At 47.6% G+C, this 15,622-nt stretch overlaps 1 protein-coding gene across 5 annotated transcripts in view; it reads right to left on the bottom strand.

Moving 5' to 3' along the window:
- Window positions 1–906: 906 nt before the first annotated feature.
- LOC147259670 (ral guanine nucleotide dissociation stimulator-like) overlaps window positions 907–15,622 on the bottom strand; it is a 39,209-nt gene continuing 24,493 nt past the window's right edge. For 4 of the 5 annotated variants that reach the window (XM_086205753.1, XM_086205752.1, XM_086205754.1 and 1 more), the window contains exons 2-18: window positions 14,315–14,619; window positions 13,504–13,578; window positions 12,468–12,661; window positions 12,036–12,160; window positions 11,409–11,624; window positions 11,210–11,313; window positions 11,025–11,109; window positions 9,468–9,545; window positions 8,647–8,733; window positions 8,522–8,554; window positions 8,272–8,393; window positions 8,043–8,138; window positions 7,541–7,742; window positions 7,323–7,397; window positions 6,442–6,741; window positions 6,237–6,351; window positions 907–6,013 (exon numbers count right to left, since the gene is read on the bottom strand). In XM_086205753.1, coding sequence (XP_086061879.1) covers window positions 5,838–6,013; window positions 6,237–6,351; window positions 6,442–6,741; window positions 7,323–7,397; window positions 7,541–7,742; window positions 8,043–8,138; window positions 8,272–8,393; window positions 8,522–8,554; window positions 8,647–8,733; window positions 9,468–9,545; window positions 11,025–11,109; window positions 11,210–11,313; window positions 11,409–11,624; window positions 12,036–12,160; window positions 12,468–12,661; window positions 13,504–13,578; window positions 14,315–14,619 — 2,388 coding nt within the window. In that variant the 3' untranslated portion in view covers window positions 907–5,837. The remainder of the gene's footprint in view (window positions 6,014–6,236; window positions 6,352–6,441; window positions 6,742–7,322; window positions 7,398–7,540; window positions 7,743–8,042; window positions 8,139–8,271; window positions 8,394–8,521; window positions 8,555–8,646; window positions 8,734–9,467; window positions 9,546–11,024; window positions 11,110–11,209; window positions 11,314–11,408; window positions 11,625–12,035; window positions 12,161–12,467; window positions 12,662–13,503; window positions 13,579–14,314; window positions 14,620–15,622) is intronic. The other variant, XM_086205751.1, reaches the window with a different exon arrangement.

The raw sequence follows: 15,622 nt of genomic DNA on the forward strand, positions 1-15,622 counted from the left end.
TCATGATTTTGAAAGGTTCATAAATTCGTTTGAATGCATTAAATAGGAAGTTAACAGATGACCTCATTTTTAACATTTAATCGCTAACGGTAGACGGCTGACTGATATCTGCACCATCATTTTCACCTCACAAAGCTCTACATCAAGCTGTCTTTTACCAGCTAAAACCCAGGTTGGAATTATGTCCTTACTTTTTTACATGCAAAATTCAAACTACTTTTGACTCTCAAAACGGGACACGTCACACGACCGATATTTACAGTGTCATTCTGATCAGTTCCGACTTATTTCATGTACCTTTGAATATCCACCCCAATCAATAAATGCTAAAAGATTGAAGTTCTAAACTTTACTGAACAAAATTCTAACTGCTCGCAATGTGATTATAACCAGTCATTCTGACACTGATGTTCCACTGCTGCTTTAGCTATCAAATACTAGAACAACGCATCACACCCCTCCGGTGACAGCACCGTCAAAGCTACCTGAAGAAAGTAGATTCTTCCATTCACTTTAGCTAACGCTAACCATGTAGTTCCCTCCAGGGAACCTGCAAAGTGAGAAGAGGAAAAAGACGAGATCCCCCGAGGCACCAAACGTTGGGCTGGGGTCGTTGAGGGGTCACGGGGTGACTGTCGGTGATTCTAAAGAAGGACTGACGTGCTGCTGAGCTGGAATCAGATCCTCTGATGTAAATAGCAGAGAAACGTAATGCTCAAGTATTAGAGGGGGGATTTCTGTTAAAAACCTGCTGACGGTAAAACCTCAACATCGTTAACCTCAGTAGGGTTGAGACACTTTAATCGCTGCTAAAAGGTAAACAATCACGGAATTCCTGAATCTTCCCAAGCAGGAGGCAACAGTCATTCTTTCATCCAAGCAAAAAAAGAGAAAAACAACCAGCCGTTTTTCTGCTTTTATAAACTTAATGTTTATTTGTATATACATGAATATATTAATCTATAACCAAGAAAGGAGAGAATGTACAATGCAAAACAAAATCTCTATATACAAATCAATAAATAAACAAACACATAATCAAGGACAGTTTTGTTTTCTAGATCAGTTTTGTGTTCTTGGGGAAAAGTAGGAAAAACAAATGAGTGCAGTTAGAAAAAGTTCTGAAATCCTTTGTTGAAATGGAAAATGGCACCCGAGCAACAGTTCAGGGGAACAGAAAACAACGCAGGGAAAACAACACACACACCAGCTGGTTTCCAGGCTTGCTTTGTTTTTTTTTCTCCTTGTAAACGCAGCCTTTTTTGATCGAACTCGCACAGAATCAGGTCAAATCACAACGTCATGGCAACACGGGTTACAACGAAGAGCTCAACACGGACCGGTCCAACATCGACCTCATCAGCACAGAGACACGACCAGGGGCAGGAACTCGCTCTGGAGCCGGCAGAGTACAGCTGCTGCAGAACCACCACCAGAACCCGAGCGGTTCCCCTCCAACCACACGCCCAACTCATCGAGAACACTGATGTGTTTAAAAGTCAGGAAACTCCATGAAAAGACTGAAAATGCAAGAGTCAAGTCAAACACGTAAATTCAACTGGGCTCCGATGCAGAAAAAAGATTCAGGAAATCGCTGAGCCCTTTAAAACGTTAGGATTCACACCTTCACCAGCGAAACCCACAGACACTCGTTCACGTCTGGTTTTCCTTCAGGGTCTTTGACAACCTGACACGGTTTATTTGCGTTCACCTGAGATAAAAAAGGGGATATATTTCTTTAAGACAGATGATTTTTTCCAATGAAAAATGGCATTATACAAATTTAGAGCATATACTTTTCATAAAAAAAAAGAAGCCTTTTTTTAATGAAAAGAATGTCAATTCACAAACTCATGATAACCAACAACATTTTCTTTAAATATACGGCATCAGGAAGAACAGGGCAGCAACGCGTCCAAGAAAATTTGTTCAACTTAAAAACGGGGATGCTTTTTCCTCAGGTGAGTGCAAAATGCTTTCATCGAAGTTGGATACAAAAACTTACAATCACCTGTGCTTCCTTTATCAAAGCCCCTGAAACCTCAGCAACAAGAGGAACCTCAGGGTCTTATGACATCATCAGATCCAGATCTAATCGACCGTTCCACGACTTACCATCCTACGCTATTTCATCAAGATCCATCAACAACTTTTTGAGTTATCCTGCTAGCCATCAAACCAACACCGGCGATCACATGACCTACTAAAGTGATTGACAGTGTGCAGGTTCCTTACAATTCACCCAGGAAGTAACTGGACGTAACGTCTGGTTGGAGAGGAAACGCGCTTCACGGTGGGGACGTAGGCCAGAACCGGGGTCTCAGCAACGGCCCCCCTCTGACAAACTTTTTTGCTTCAAGTAAGTTTCTCGTTTTTCTCCACAGGAAGGCGACACTGGCCTCGACACCGGGTCCAGACATCTTTGTCTTAGTGTTCTCTCCCTTTTTTGTTTTAGACAAAAGAAAATTAAATGCAACAACAGTAAACAGACACATCGTTTTCACTGTGAAAGGCAGACGACTGTTAAAAGCAACTTCTCCCTTGCCTTCATTTTTGGCACATGTAGGGTCACGCCTGCCGCCCTCACTGCTCGCCACAAGGACCAGCGAGAGGCGAGGATTCACTACTCACACCAGTAAGAGACAATGAGACTTTTCCCGCACAGTGCTCGACGTGACACGCCGGTCGACGGGGGCGGAGTCAAAAAGTCAAAGGTCACAGTGTTCAACAGTGAAGGGTTCCATGCCACAGTGGCGCCGACAACATCCACCCAGCCGCTGATCACCGTATTGCTTTCACAGGTGTTTTTTTTCACTCCAATCACAAAGCTTCATTAATTCGACCATTTAGAAAATTTAAACTTCATGCAAGTGAATTTTTTTTTTTTTAAAAGGCAAAATATGGCCACAGGGTCATCCAGGCAAATGCAGTGTTGAAGTGATATGAACGAGAAAAAAATACAACCTCAGATATGCACCTTCTTTTAACTCGTGTTCTCCTCCACTTCCCAGAATGCTGTGCACTCAGAATGTGAGATGAGAGCCACTTCACTTTTTGGGGTAATTTTCCAAGTGTCCATCATCCTCCAGACACAAAGATACAGCCCCTCCTCTAGAGAGTTGACACCCAGGCTAGTTAGCTTAGCACAATGACTGTTAGTGGGTGGGAAGTGCTAGCATCAGCTAGCTCAGGTCCAGGCTAGTTAGCTTAGCACAATGACTGGTAGTGGGTGGGAAGTGTTAGCGTAGCTGCGTCTCTGCCTGCATTAATATCAGGAGGGTTGTGTGTAACCTTGGTGATGAACACCAGTTTAACATGAGGAGACGTTGTAGTGGTAGAATCAGACACGTAGCCGGAACTACTTTCCTGACTGGGAGCAGTGATTTGACGCAGCACCTCCAAAGCTCCACTGGAACTTGGGTCAACAGAACCTGATGAGGCTGATGCTCAACCCCCCCCCCCCCCCCCCGCTAGTTAGCGTAGTTTTGCACCCGAGGAGGGGCTCCATCTTGTTGTCTGGCTCCAGTGATGCTGGACAACAGCAAACTCTCAGTAAAAGTTGGTGTTTTCCTGTAAGAAGAACTCAACCCTGGTGGTGCCACCACATCGAGTGCACTCGGCAGTAAGCATTCCACTTCCACCGCTGACTGACCCCGATCTCATGAAATAAAAGATCATTTAACAGTGGGATGAAGAATTAGTTGTGTATCTTTTATAAATATTACCATGTGATGTCTCTATATCCACAGGAAGAAGAGAATTGTGCCCAAATTGACCCACAAGTTGAAAGTGCAACACCAAAACAGTTGAGACTCGAGGAGGTTTCTCAGGTTGGAGTTCTCCTTCTTAAGGAAACAAAGGACAGAAGAGAGAGGTTGTTCCCTTGTGTGCAGTTTGGCATCATGGCTGTCAATCATCTGGGCTCTTTTGTCACGTTACAACTGCATTCTAGAGGGTTAGTGTCATTTAGTCTGACACGTTTCTTTTCTTTCCCCCGCCTGCTGTGAGGAGAGACCCAGAGGAGACGTCAGCGGTGAAGGAACAGGCCTGTCATGGCACATTAGGAGAGCGGTTACTGATGATGGTGAAGGACGAACCGCCATGTTGGAAGAACCCAACCACCGACGCATCCTCTGGTGCAGTGGTACGGTCCACAATGAAACAAGAGCGCAAGCGGCTCTAAATGTGGCTGTTGTTCTCTTGTGAGAGCAGAAACAGGCTTCGATCGGTTTCCAGGCAGAAACTAACGTGAGACCTGCCAGGATGATTTGGCAGAGCTGCTCCTTGATGGAGGCTCAGTACCACAGTACTTTAGGAACCACTGGAGTTTCCTGAGATCCTGGCGTCTTTCAAAGCTGATTGAGGGAGCAGAACTTCAGTGTACTTGTACTATCCTCACTGCCAGGTTTGAGCGAATGGATACACAGTGAAACATAAAACAGAACCATTCAGTTCTGAGACACTTAAATGATCATTACTGGGTTTCTGGGTTACGGTTATTTTAACAGGATGTAACAGGACAAAATTATTAAATATTTTGATAATATTTCTGATTTTTTTTGAAAAAAGGAATATTAAAATGTCCATTTCCTATTAATTTTACACAGATCAAGGATTTGTCACAGCTCTTTTCCTGGCAGTGTCGTGCTTCCACGCTGGAGGTTATTTAAGATGATCAATATTTTGAACACGTCTCCCTCAGCAGGTCCGATGTTTCCAACATCTTCCAACATGGCGGCCGGCGGTCAGAAAGCAGTGAAGTGATAATTAGCAGCACCGTATCAGAGCAGAGAGATGCAAACGAAGCAGAAGTTCTGATATCTTGTGACAAAACTATTGACAAAAACTCACGGTCCGTCTCAAAAGAATATACTGCACAGTTGATATTTACACTTGGTTTGTTTTCAGCTCACTTGTTCTCCCCACAGGAACGGTTCCAGTCGCAGGTCAAGTGTCAGAAAAGGCCGCCGCGTGCGTCCTGGTCTAGTGGTTGCTGTTCAGAATCATTAAAAAAGAAAACAGGTGACTCGTGGCTGGACATCAGGTCTCCATTTCAGACCACTTGACCTTTTCGTTTTCTAACATGGCAGCGTTCAGAGGATTAAACAGTTGTGATCTCTGGGCGCCGCCAGCATCACACGGAGAGGGAAGCGTCCAGTGGTGCCGTCCCACAGACACAGCTGACATCAGGAACCCCGGGCTGATGCGGTGAAGGCGGTGGAACACTTACATCTGAAGTTCCCTGAAAAATTAGCAACACATTCGAATGCCCGGCTGGTACACACGTCTGTGTAGACTGGCCGCCGCTTCAGACCGTTCGTTTATGTACACTCCACGCCACCAGGGGGCGGGTTTGAAGAGGTGCAAAGGCTCCAGAGGGATTCTGGGAATCAAGAAGTTGAAGTTTAACAAAAGGTGCTGAACCCCCAAAGAAGCGTGAAACAAAACCTTGAAGAGCTGAGCGACTGATGCGGAGATGTAAACAGTTGTAAACGAAAGTTGATGGACATAAAATGAAGCTTCGACACAACCAGTCACGTGATACTACAGACTGAGTGGAGGCTGGCACGCTCAGACGCTGCGGCTCCTATCAGAGCGTTTCCTGAATCAAACGCCGCCTCTTAAAGTTAACCGGAGGGTCCTGATGAGGCGACAGCTAAGTGCTAAGGTGCTCCTCTACTTCCTGCTCATCCACAGGAAGCTGGATCCTTCGCCGTCTCCTCTGGCTGCTCCGTCTTTGACCAAAACTCAGATACTTCGGGTTAGTTCGTCTCCAACGACAGTGGAGAGCGGCGTGGGGGGGAGAAAGGGTGGGACAGGAAGTGCTGCCTTTATCCTCAGAAAATCCCTTTGGCGATTTTCAGTCCCTTCTGTTTCATGCGAGGCAAAGTGGAACTTGCCACGTTCTTGGCCCGCACCGGCCGGGCCGGCCCGCGCTTCTTCAGGACAAAGTCGTAGTTGGCAGTGGAGTTCATGGCATAGAAGACGTTGGCGTTGTCTGGGATTCGAAGCTCTGCAGAGACGGAGAGACGAGACGATGGGAGATGAGGGGATGCTAGTTTAGCTAACAACAAGCTAGCAACAGAAAGGCTCGACCACAGGAGGAGACTCCTCCATCTGCTCTGATGAAACATATGAAGGCCGTCAAACTTTACCTCGACGAGGTATTCAAGCCGCTGTTCTCGTGGTTCTGGGTTAGACAAACAACCTCTGAATACAGCACTGATGTTCTTTACCTTTGTCCTCAGAGATTTTCTGCATCAGCTCGTACTCCTCCGTCTTCTCTCTCTCCAGGTTGTGTTTGATCATGGCCTTCCTGATGACGGCGGGAGTTTTGTCTTGACTCGTCACCTGAATCACAGCAGAGACATCAGGCCTGGTATTAGATATTTACTGAACCCCACTGTCATGGCGAAGCTCCAGCTGGGTTCTCCTCCTCACCAGGATGCTCTTGTACATGTTGCCGTTCTCCACATCCAGGCTGACCCTGATGATGCAGCAGTCGTCCACCTGCTGGTTGTACAGCGGCAGCGACAGCGTTGAGTAGTTTGACACGGCCGACACTGAGCGTTTGTGTGAGCGGGAAGCCGACAGCGGGGTGGAGGAGGACACGGAGGACGAGGAGGCGCTGCTGGAGCCCGAGGCCGAGCCGGAGCTGGAGCCCATCCCGGACGTGTCCAGAGACGACACAGACGTGCACTCCCAGAACTGGACGGGACGACAAGAGAGGCGAGAGGAAGGCTGAATGGTTCATTAGTGCTGCCGTTACTTTCACCGAGCAGTCGTTTGACAATCCTTTAGGATGACATCTTCAAAATGTGTTCAACGAACAACAGACATAATGGAGACGCGATCGCCACGTCATCTCCCACGAGAGAACATCTGCTACGGTGTGGGGCATTATGGGAAAGACTGGCACATCACTCACTCTCGCTCTGGTAAACATGATGCTGAAGCCAGTAGCTGATTAGCGTAGCTTAGCATAGCACAGAGACAGCTGCCTTGACTGTGTCCAAAACGGCTCCAGCTAACAGGATTTATCTGTTTGTTTCATGTGTGTTCAAGTTGTTGATCTCACAGCAGGTTATGTCATGGATACAGCGTTGGAGGCGGGGCTTCACTCATGTCTATGAAAGTTGCACACGACTGACTTCTGGTTCACACCTCAAAGAAGCTGGAGGATCACAAACGTTTCCCACACGTTTGGAACAAACATTAACACAGAGCTTCTGCATGTAAAACCTGCAGGTCTGCCTTTGCGAAAATATGATTATGATCCAAAACACAGATACTAGCATGAAATAAATAAATAAACAAGTTACTGTTGATGTGGAGTCTGAGGGCGGAGCTTCTCTCCCCAAAGCAGAGACAGAAAGCTTCACTGAAGGGGTTGAAGTCTGGACAACAGAAACAAAGACAAGCAGTTAAATATGGAATAATGCAGCAATGAACGAGTCTATGAACACACGAGTCCTTACGGGAGTCGCTCAATGATCATAATAAAGCCTAGTAAATAAATAACAGCCTCTTTCCTGCTCACCTTCCTCTCGTGTCCCTCAGGGGAGTCAGACAGGAAGCTGGCGATCACATCCTCCAGGTCAGAGCCACTGGAGCTGACGGAGGTGAAGCTGAGGGCGTCGCCACTGTCCCCCCCACCACCTTGGTATGGTCTGTAGTGGGAATGGTCGAAGGACTTGGAATGAGAGCCTGCAGTGCTGGCGCCGGCCTCCGTCAGCTGCCGACTAGAGACAAAAGATGATTTGTAGCGTTGTGTTCGAGGGTAAATACCGTTGGACTGTCATGACAGCGTCACCAGCATACTGATGTGGAACGTGTCATTCACTTGACTGACATCTGGAGGCAGATGATGATGTCATGTCAGTGAGCAGCTGCTCGCACTTTTTATTCATTTTTCACTTCCCACCCACTAGCATCATGGTGCTAAGCTAACTAGCCTGGGTCCCAGCTCCCTAGAGGAGGGTCTCACTTCCTGTCTGATTCTGAGGACGGCAGACATAAAGTGACTCCTCACTGTCACTTACTCGCTCCAGCGTTTCATGATTCCACCGTTTTTCTTGGCTCTGAGCGTGTTGCTGGCCGACTCCGACAGGGGCTCGATCTCACAGGACAGGTTGTAGCTGTGGGAAGAGAAGTCAGGAGGATGATGATGTCATTTTGAAGCCAAGAGTGAGAGAACAGCCATTCTGTCAGCTTCGGAGGGTTGACCACAACCGCGGCGCGCCGTTTAATCTCAGCGGTGGACGAACTGACCTCTCTGCTTCGCTGAGCTTGTCCACACATGAGAACCACTCCCGGAAGTGACTGTCCTGAGTGAAACTGTAGTTGTTGGAGGCCAACTGGAGCAGTTTGATTTGAGCGATCACCTCAAACTCCTGCAGAGAGAAGGGAGAGCAAATAGTTAAGATTTTCATTTGTGTGGTGGCTCAGTGGGATTTCTTTTCACCATGACTGCTAAATTGTGAGAATAATTGTGTGAATCCAAACAAGAAACTCCACGTACCTTTCGTCTCTTCTCGAAGTTGATCAGCCCACCCTGAAAAGAGTCAAATAAAATGAGGAGTGATGGTTAAACCTCACTGAAGTGATACAAGCGTGAAGTATCAGGTCAAAGAACAGAGAACTGACCTCAGTGTAATCCTTCATGGCCGTGTCCATCATCACCAGGTCCGTCAGGAAGGTGCCCAGGTAAGGAATGGTCCCCTGCATCACCCCCTGGTCCCAGAGCACAGTCAGGTTCACACATGCAGCCACTCAGAATGTAAATCTACAGTTACAGTGAGAGTTTTCTCTCCTCCTGTTTCTGCTGAGATGAACCAGACTGCAGGGACTTCCCTAGCCACTAGACGGAGCTGTTGGTACAAACTTGATCCTGATGACTGATCTCAGGCAGGGGGTTTACATTCATAGTTGCAGTGGTTGCTATAGTTACAGCTCCAGCAAGTCATTTCATCAGACTACTGTTATTACAAACTGGGGAAAACGGATTTATTTACAGAAATATGTCTGCATCTGAATGTCTCTGAGGGTGCTGGACTTCCTCCCCGTGTCATAAACCAGACTAGGCATGTGAAATGGAAAGTTAACGTCAGGAACAGAAACGTACTGGTAGATATTCACGAGTCTCATCGGTGGCAACTGAATGGTTCCCTTTTCAATGAGCCTGGAACATGTTTGAATTGGGTTTAACTTGAGTTATTGAGCTCTGGAGAAGTTCTGCCACTGTTTGCGTGGACAATAAAGTTTATCCATCTAGTTATTGCAACATGTATTACAACACTACAAATATAGGACTGGTCTATTGTCCTGTGTGGTGCGTGGATCTTCTGTGGTACTGACTCAAGCAGTACCAGGCAGTACCACAGAAGATCCACTTTTGTAAACATCACGTCAAGGAGCAGAGCGTTCAAAGGCAGCTGAACGAGGCTGATGAGGACTCGTGGACCCACCAGGTCTCTCTGCTGCTGGTGTCTCCTCTGAGCTCGTTTGGGGTTGATCTCCAAAGTGGCGAACTTGGACGTGCCCTCCTGTGGAGCAGAAACAGTCCACATTCAACAAATATACTGCAGATGCGACAGATGAAGTGGCGATAAAACATGTGACAGCGGGTTTTTCTGATATCCCACACTTCCTGATGTCATTCTACAGCCCTGGTCAGTGCTAGTTGGGGCTTTTTAAAATGCTCCGTTTACTGTACGCTAGGGTGCCCCAGCAGAGGTCACCCCCTGTAACCTGCATCCTTTATGTCCCTGAAAGCATGTTAACACCTTCAGCTCTCCACAAAAAGTTACTTCAGAGACATCTACAAAGCCGACTCTGAGGAGGGAGGCCATCTGAGTGAGTCCAGAGATGCATCATCTCCCAGTGAAGCAACATCCAGGGCTCTGTAACTGGAAACGGCAGCCAGTCCGGAGCTGATAGCACCAGCCAGACCACGCCCCGAGGTCTTCATTACACGCAGCCGTTATCTACACCTGCCAGACGTGTCCTCCCTGTGACGTCAGCGGGGATTCCCTCGAATGAAGCATTACATCAGCTAACTTTCCAGGTTTGTGAGAAGAGGAGTAAGAATCCAGTTAAAAACCGAAATAGAACTTATTAAGACGATTCAGAGGATAATGAAGGACACTGCGGGAGCGGCTGTGGACCGATGCAAGAGTAGTTTCACCTTGCCCTTCACATCCTGCACCAGTTGGGACTTTAAGGTAATGAATCCGGTTTGGTGGGTTCATTCTTCATTTGGTTAAATATCTAACATGCTAGAGTTCATCAGGCTCAGTGTTAAATCCCGTCCCGTGATGACATCAGCACGTCCAGCTGTCCTCTCATTTCCTTCAGTGCGCGTCCTTGAGCAGAGTGTGGTACATGCTGTTAACACTCTGAGAGCATCAACACCTGCAAGCATTCATCACATTAATGATGACATCGGTGCATCATCGATGGCGAGCCCACCCCGGACGTCAGCGGCGCTACAAGGTGTTCTAGCCTGCAGGATGTTTTGCTGCAGCTCCTGACGGGACGGATCACAACAGCATACATCCTGCCGCCACCTTATATAACTAGACCGATTCAACTCTCTGAAATCCCTAAAAAACCGGCTAAGTTACGTTACTCCTTAAAGTTGTGGGCTGTAAAAACCAATGTAATTGCAGATTTTTTAACTCTGCCAAATCTATGATCATTTTTTTCTGAGGGAGATTTTTCAAAACATCCTTGTAAGATCATTTTAAGCACAAATAGTGGCCCCAAATTATGTGAATGATTCTATCAATTAGACAGTAAAGGACCACTTGCTAACATCCACTAACACTCTTTTTGCTACGCTAACTAGCAAGAGTCTCAGCTCCCTCATGCACCACAGCGAGTCTCCATTTACTTGCCTGGCTCTGAGGACAATGGACGAATTTCTGAAAAAGTTCCATCAAGGAAGTGCAACAGCGCAGCAATAATCCCAGCTTGTGTGAAAGGGACAGAGGGACAGCTGCTTGTCGGGGGGGTTGACCCACCTTTACCAGCAGCTCTCGGCTGAGGGAGTAGTTGTTGTCATCGGAGAAGATCTCAGACAGCTCGCGGAAGGTTCGGAAACTCTCCCTGTGAGGTCGATGAGCGCATGAGGGACAACAACAAACAAGTGACAATCAAACAATGAAAGGAAAAGATGAGTTTCACCGTGCAGAGGCTGGAAACCCACCGTGACACTTCCTCCCAGGTCCTCTTCAGGCGGTGGATGGCGTTGCACTGCAGGGCGGAGAGGATGGCTCGCAATGAAGAGAAGTTCTTCAGGATCCGACATTCCTGAGCACAAGAGGAAAAAACCAAGTGATTCAGACACAACTGCGGCGGCCATGTTGGCTCATCTGTGTCTGATGAGACAGGAAGTAGAGCCTCACCCGGGCCACGTCGATCCATCTCTCCAGCAGCCGAGCTCTCTGGTTGGGCTTCAGCGTCGTGCTGCTCAGGCAGGTGGTGATGACACAGTTGGTGACAGAGTTGAACTGGGCCACTGTGGCTCTGATGGTGGGAGCCAGGTGCTCCTTCCCCTTCTTGTCCCGCTGAGACCAAATCCCGCCCAGGCAGTGGTAGGGAACCACCTTCTTGAACAGATCCTGGACAGGAAGACGCACATGGGGTTAGATGGAAACTTTACCCAATCAAGAGGGAAACTCAACAGCATCATAGAGACAAAATCCCACAGAGCCATCAGGAGTCAACTCAGTACAGTACATGAACACTAAAATGAGTGAGATCACATCCTGCATCTACAGTTCAATGTTCGAGCCTCCACCAGCAACGAAACCCTGGAGAAGGTAAAGCTGGGAGAGGAAGGTGCTGTGACCGGAAAATACAAAAGCAACAACCTCACCTGATCAAATCATGAAGTTCATCAACATCTTATCTTTATGCTTTGTAACTGTGACTTCAACATCCTGGAACATTTGCAGCCATCATTAATTTGAACTCTGGTGTCTCGTGAGTGTGACCCTGAACAGAGTAACGAGGGAGGGGAACATCCTCACCGCATCCATGAGCGTGAACTGTTCCGCCACCATGATGGGGTCAAACGCCAGGAAACTAAAAGGAGGAAGCTCGTCCTCGAAGCAGCTCTCTTCCTGTGTTGCAAACGGGCAGCCGATGTGTTCCCCTGATGAGATAAAACCCATGAAAGATCACAACGCTGCCTTGAACGCTGCCCAACACTTCCTGCTTTTCTGTCCCCTGAGCAGATATGAAGGCTTGGCGTGGCGTTGATAGTAACTGTCAACTACTTGTTATCGCTCGCGCACCCAAACTGTTCTGAGTGGAACTGACATCGTGTCTGCAGCTGCTTACGATGTGCTCTCTCACATGTATGAGGACAGAATGTGCACAATCCTAAAGGGCTTGTTAGTAATCAGCATGAGACAGTCCTGCTCTCTCGGTCTCTACAGGACCTGAGCTCCCTTTCATACCATCAGGATCAGGCTCACACTGCTGTCGGCGGTGGAAGTGGGCCAGCAGGTTGCGGGCGCGGCGCTCCAGGTCTGAGCCGGGGAAGTGGAGGTGAAGGTAGGACAGGAGCTGGTGCAGACAGTCGTAGTTGGGCGGACTCCAGAAGTCCTCAGAGTACTGGTCCAGCCAGGCGCCCAAGATGGACGACACAGTGCTACAGAACACAAGACAGAGACTCTGATCCACTTGGTCCAGAACAGAAGAGGCGCTGAAGATGGTTGCTCCACTTCACAACAACGTTAACCTGCTATTTCCTAACTATGCTAACAATTCATTGAGGTTTTCCAACAGACACAAAAAACATCTCAAAAATACATGAAAGCTAAACTTCACCCATGAAGTGTATCTCATCTTTCAAGAACTCCCAATTAAGAATCTTGAGCTCACAAAGATTTTTTTCCCGCCATTACTTCTTTGTGACTCCCAAATGCAGAAGGATCCAGCCACGTGGACTTGGGGTGGTCTGTTTACAAACTCACAGGTTCATCATCCAGTATAATCCGTGTCTTCTTAATCCAGCCACATGCTCAGTAATCTGCACTTTGATTTGAGATCAAAAAAGTAACAGTAACACTTCTGGTGTATTGAACCGCGTTTGATAGCCACCAGGCTCCATTAGCTTCAAGCTAAATATGCTGGCTGGCTCTTTCTTCATCTTGGAGTCACAAAGAAGTAATTTGGGGAGGGGGAGTACTTGTGAGTACTTGAAAGGCAAAATCAACTTTTTGGTTGAAGCATGGATTTCACCCGAGGGAAAATGCTAACAAAGTTAAAGAGCTGCTTCAGTTAAACTGAAGCTACAATGTCAATAACAGTGCATTTTTAAACCCGTGATTTACTGTTGTTTTATGTTCATGGACTGAAACGGTGTCCCCAGTCTGACAGTTGTCCAGAAAAGAGAAACAACATCTGAAACTTTGCTGACACCCTTTGACCCTCAACAGGGAGGAGGCTAAGTGGTTCGTGTTGGCAGCTCCAGGGTCACAGCAGACTTACTTTCTCAGCTCTGTGCAGTCGTCCTGAGAGACTCGCTGCGCCGTGGCTGCAGGCACATTTGGGAGCTTGGCATACCTGTCAGAGACCACATGCTTAATATTTACAATTTACATATTTCCACAAAACTTTCACAGGCAACGAATCAGTAGATAAATACAATTATAAAAAATCCCGTATTTAAAAGGAAGCACTTTTAGGGGAAGGCTCTCATTGTCGCTTCCACTACCGTTCATTGCGCTAAGCTAACTAGCATGGCTCTCATCTTCACAGTTAGACTACAGGCTTTAGGAAGCTGAGACCCAGGCTAGTTAGCTTAGCCCAATGGCTGGTAGTGGGTTGGAAGTGTTAGCATCAGCTAGCTCAGGTCCAGGCTAGTTAGCTTAGCCCAACGGCTGGTAGTGGGTGGGAAGTGTTAGCATCAGCTAGCTCAGGTTCAGGCTAGTTAGCTTAGCCCAACGGCTGGTAGTGGGTGGGAAGTGTTAGCATCAGCTAGCTCAGGTCCAGGATGCTGGTGTGTCCAGCAGGAATCCTCCTCCTCCTCATCATCAGTAGCAGCAGTCGCTCTTCTAGTCCTCAACAAACCTTTGGGTTAGAACACTTTGGATCTGCTAACCTTTGCTAATTAGCTATAAACAGAAAGCAGTTGAGGCTGACGGAAACTGAAACCTTTTTGAAGGAATGTGGTCATATAATGTCAGATTAATCAAACCTGATAATCTGCTAAATTATTACAATACCTGCTCCATAACCATGAATGAACATCTAGATCTTTAAGTTGATTATGAAGGCACAAAAGTAAGAAGCACTCTACCTGTTGAGCAGGAGATCCAGCACCTGCTTGGTGGTGGCGAAGGAGCGGTACGTGCAGAGGAAGATGGTGACGTAGGTGGAGTCTTTGCCCCTGAACGATGACACCATGTACTCCACCAGCCTCTCCAGCGTACCGGCCTTGATGGTCCGCACTTTGCAGGTCTCGTAGAGGCTCAGCGCCGAGTCCGTCTCCACCCCCAGCCATCGCTGCCCCTTACTGGCCGACTGGTGAAGCTGCACCTTCCTCAGCGTGATGGTGAAGATGGCGTTCTCTTCGGCCTCCTCGCCGATCTCCTGCGTCGAGCTCTGGAGGACGGAGAAAACAGGAGATTGAACTCACAGTTGCGGCTCATCTAACGTCCCTCAGAAGTCACATGTTGGAACAAGCTCCTGTTCTGAACCGTTAAGAAGGGGTTAAAAAGCGATCGTTACGGCACAGAACTTCAATTCAAAAATGTCTAATTTTAGGATGAAAGCCTTTAATTACGTCCATCTGTGTGACCCGGCGCTCTTCTTCTCTTTGACTCTCTGAGTCACACTCTGTGAGTCATGTGTGTGGATGAGCCCAAACAAACAATAGCTGGCAACTAAACAGAGCTTACTGGATGGCTGGAGCTACAATACACGCTGCAGCTTGAAAAAACCCACACGCTTGTCGCATGAACCAGAGCTCTGTAGGCCGCTTCAACAACAGTTACACTGAAAGAGAATTAAACAAAAACTAGCAGGCTGGTTGTCATGACCCCCCCCCCCCCCGAGGTCTGCACCAGTCTCACTGGGACTGAAACGATTCAGTTTAATCAGGACGGTGAATCTTCTGTTTGTGTTGGATACAAACTCTCAGAGAACTTCCAGCGCACCACAGATTCATTTCACTCATCTCGAAAGTACAAGCAGCCGATAGGACGACTCATCGCATGACCGCAAGTGCTCAGACTGCATCGCTGCCGAGAAATAAACCTTGACAGCTTCAAGAACTACTGTACAGCGGCATGAAGCGGCGGCCTCCGCGGAGGAATGGCATGCGATCCGGCGTGCCACAGTCATCTGTAAGCAGCGCCGCCACCGCCGTGGTCATGTATCCAGGGAGAATTAGTCATCGGAGTCTGCTCCCGGTCAGGAACTATTCACCAATATCCCAGCGGAGGCCAAGGAGTGTTGTCCTTAGGTTACCATGGAAACAAGCTAAAATAAGGACGTCTGTGAATGCAGAGGGATGAGAGCTGCAGCTCAGACTGAAGTGTGGAAGATAAGAAGTGAAACTAGAGTCAGCAACACCTTTACAACTTTCCGCATTCTGACATGAGAA

This window comes from Aulostomus chinensis, chromosome 6, assembly GCF_037954235.1.
Source record: "Aulostomus chinensis isolate RoL2024-O1b breed Wild chromosome 6, RoL_Achi_v1.0, whole genome shotgun sequence".
Classification (NCBI taxonomy): Eukaryota; Metazoa; Chordata; class Actinopteri; order Syngnathiformes; family Aulostomidae; genus Aulostomus; species Aulostomus chinensis.